The sequence below is a fragment of the Myotis davidii genome, unplaced genomic scaffold (assembly GCF_000327345.1).
Source record: "Myotis davidii unplaced genomic scaffold, ASM32734v1 scaffold514, whole genome shotgun sequence".
NCBI classification, from domain to species: Eukaryota; Metazoa; Chordata; class Mammalia; order Chiroptera; family Vespertilionidae; genus Myotis; species Myotis davidii.
Window position 1 is genome coordinate 661,509 of NW_006286236.1, and position 2,035 is coordinate 663,543.

Sequence of the window (2,035 nt, forward strand, 5' to 3'; positions counted from 1 at the left end):
TTGTGACTAATCCGGGCCAGGGCACAGAGAAGCTGGACCTGCATTTCAACCCACCATTGTCTGCAACTCACTGGAGGGCAACAACTGGGGGCAGGAGCAATGGGAAGATCACTTGTGCTTCAGCCCAGGGTCAGAGGTCAAGGTGAGGTCACAGGGGAAAGGGGCCTGAGGACAGTGCCAAAGGGAGAGCCCAGATGGTAGGGAGCCCTGGGCTAGACCGTGCTTGAGCCACCGGGCCCCGCCTTGGCCCATCTCCAGGGTGCCTCCTGCCTCCCTGACACCTGTCCTCCCCTGCAGTTCACCGTGACCTTCGAGAGTGACAGATTCCAGGTGAGCTGCCAGACAGGCACCCGTTGGCCTTTCCCGACAGGCTGGGCCGCAGCCACCTGAGCTCCCTGCGTGCTGGGTGGGTTCATCTCCTCCTCCAAGCTTGGCTGAGTGGGCGGCGCTCACGGGAACGACAGAACCCTCGCCCCGACTTCCCATCCTGAGCTCCTTCCCAGTCACACGGGCCCAGCAGCCCCTGGGTCCTGGCTCCCCGCCTGCACTCCCTGCCCCTCTGGCCCCTCTCCTCCCCCAAGGCTAAGGCCAAATTAAGAATCCACCTTTGTCCAGCTGGTGTGGCTCAGTGGTATGAACCAGGCGGTCACTGGTTCAGGGCACATGCCCAGTTGCAGGCTCAATCCCCAGTAGGGTGTGTGCAAGAGGCAGCCAATTGGATGTTTCTCTCCCTTCCTCTCTCTAAAAGAAAACATAGAAAAAAAAGAGAATACCATATTGAAAAAAAGAATCCACCTTTCTCCAGTCTTTCTGTGGCAGAAACTGGTTAGTGTTCCCCATGCATTTTCATGATACAGAGGAGGAAACTGAGGCACAAGGGCATAGGACTGCCCCGCCGGAGTTGGGACACCCTTCCGAACACCTCTGAGCACCCACTCCCGCCTGCCTGCCCTGTTATCGCCAGGGCAAGTGCCAAGCTGCCCCGTGGGATTGGAGGCAGGGAGGGACCCAGGCACCTGGGCCAGGGGCTGTGCCCGGAACTGCAGATAAGGGCTCCCACCTGGGCCTCTTATCTCAGGAACATTCCTTCCAGGCTGGTTACTCATTACCCTCTCGGCCCCGGCGTGCGCTGGGGGCCCTGAGGGGTCCTTGGCTTCCAAACCCAATGCTGAGGGCATGGAAGCAGGTGGAGCCGACACCATACTCCCAGGTCCCCAAACATCCCGCAGGAACCGCGTCTCAAAAAGCCTTTTTAATCGGAATCCGGAGGCAGGTCTGGGGTGCACAAGAAGGTGAGGTCACACCTGATTTCACCTCGAGGCTTCTGGGACAAGGGAGGCTTGGGGTGGGCACGTTGGGGAAGCTCCAGGATGAGTGGGCAGGTGGCCCCTTTGGGAGGAGACAGAGGCCCTGTGTGGTATGCTCCCTACCCCCCACCAGCAAGGACAGCTTCCCCACACAAAGGCGGCTCTGTGAGGCCGGCCCTCCAGCCGGTGGGGGCGGGGCCGGAGGCAGGGCCACGGGGTCCAGAGCGGCACTGGGGGGAAGCAGGTCAGCCCGGCAGGGTCCTCGGGAACACCCAGCTCCCAGCACCAGCCTGGCCTCCCTCCCATGTCTGTCCAGCAGAGGCCTGGAGCGTTTGGGGGCCGTGTGGGTTCTCCATCCCTCATCAGCAGGACCCAGGTGTCAGGTGAGGGCGCGCTCTGCACCTGGGCTCTTCAGGGCAGTGAGTGGCCAGAGGCTGGGTGGGGTCCTGAGCCCACACTCAGCTGCTCACACCTTGACCTCATCGTCCTCCTCAGCGTCGGCGAACTCGAAAGTGTTGGCTTGCACCGTGCTGGGCACAGGGGCCCGGCTGCCGGCCTGGGGTGCCCCCCACTCTTCATCCAGGCTCTCCCCTCAGGTGAGGGCGCTCTGCACCTGGGCTCTTCAGGGCAGTGAGTGGCCAGAGGCTGGGTGGGGTCCTGAGCCCACACTCAGCTGCTCACACCTTGACCTCATCGTCCTCCTCAGCGTCGGCGAACTCGAAAATGTG

General features: G+C 62.1%; 2 protein-coding genes across 2 annotated transcripts in view; one reads left to right on the forward strand and one right to left on the reverse strand.

Annotated features, from left to right (window-relative positions):
• Nucleotides 1-8: 8 nt before the first annotated feature.
• LGALS2 (lectin, galactoside-binding, soluble, 2) lies at nt 9-491 on the forward strand (the record flags this gene model as incomplete). Its single annotated transcript, XM_006779389.1, is given in 4 exon segments — nt 9-51; nt 54-142; nt 298-331; nt 334-491. Coding segments are annotated over 4 exon segments (324 nt in total), but the record flags the coding sequence as incomplete, so codon positions are not given.
• Nucleotides 492-1,237: 746 nt separating this feature from the next.
• CDC42EP1 (CDC42 effector protein 1) overlaps nt 1,238-2,035 on the reverse strand; it is a 6,889-nt gene continuing 6,091 nt past the window's right edge. The window contains exons 4-5 of the mRNA XM_006757449.2: nt 1,977-1,980; nt 1,238-1,898 (exon numbers count right to left, since the gene is read on the reverse strand). Coding sequence (XP_006757512.2) covers nt 1,774-1,898; nt 1,977-1,980 — 129 coding nt within the window. The 3' untranslated portion in view covers nt 1,238-1,773. The remainder of the gene's footprint in view (nt 1,899-1,976; nt 1,981-2,035) is intronic.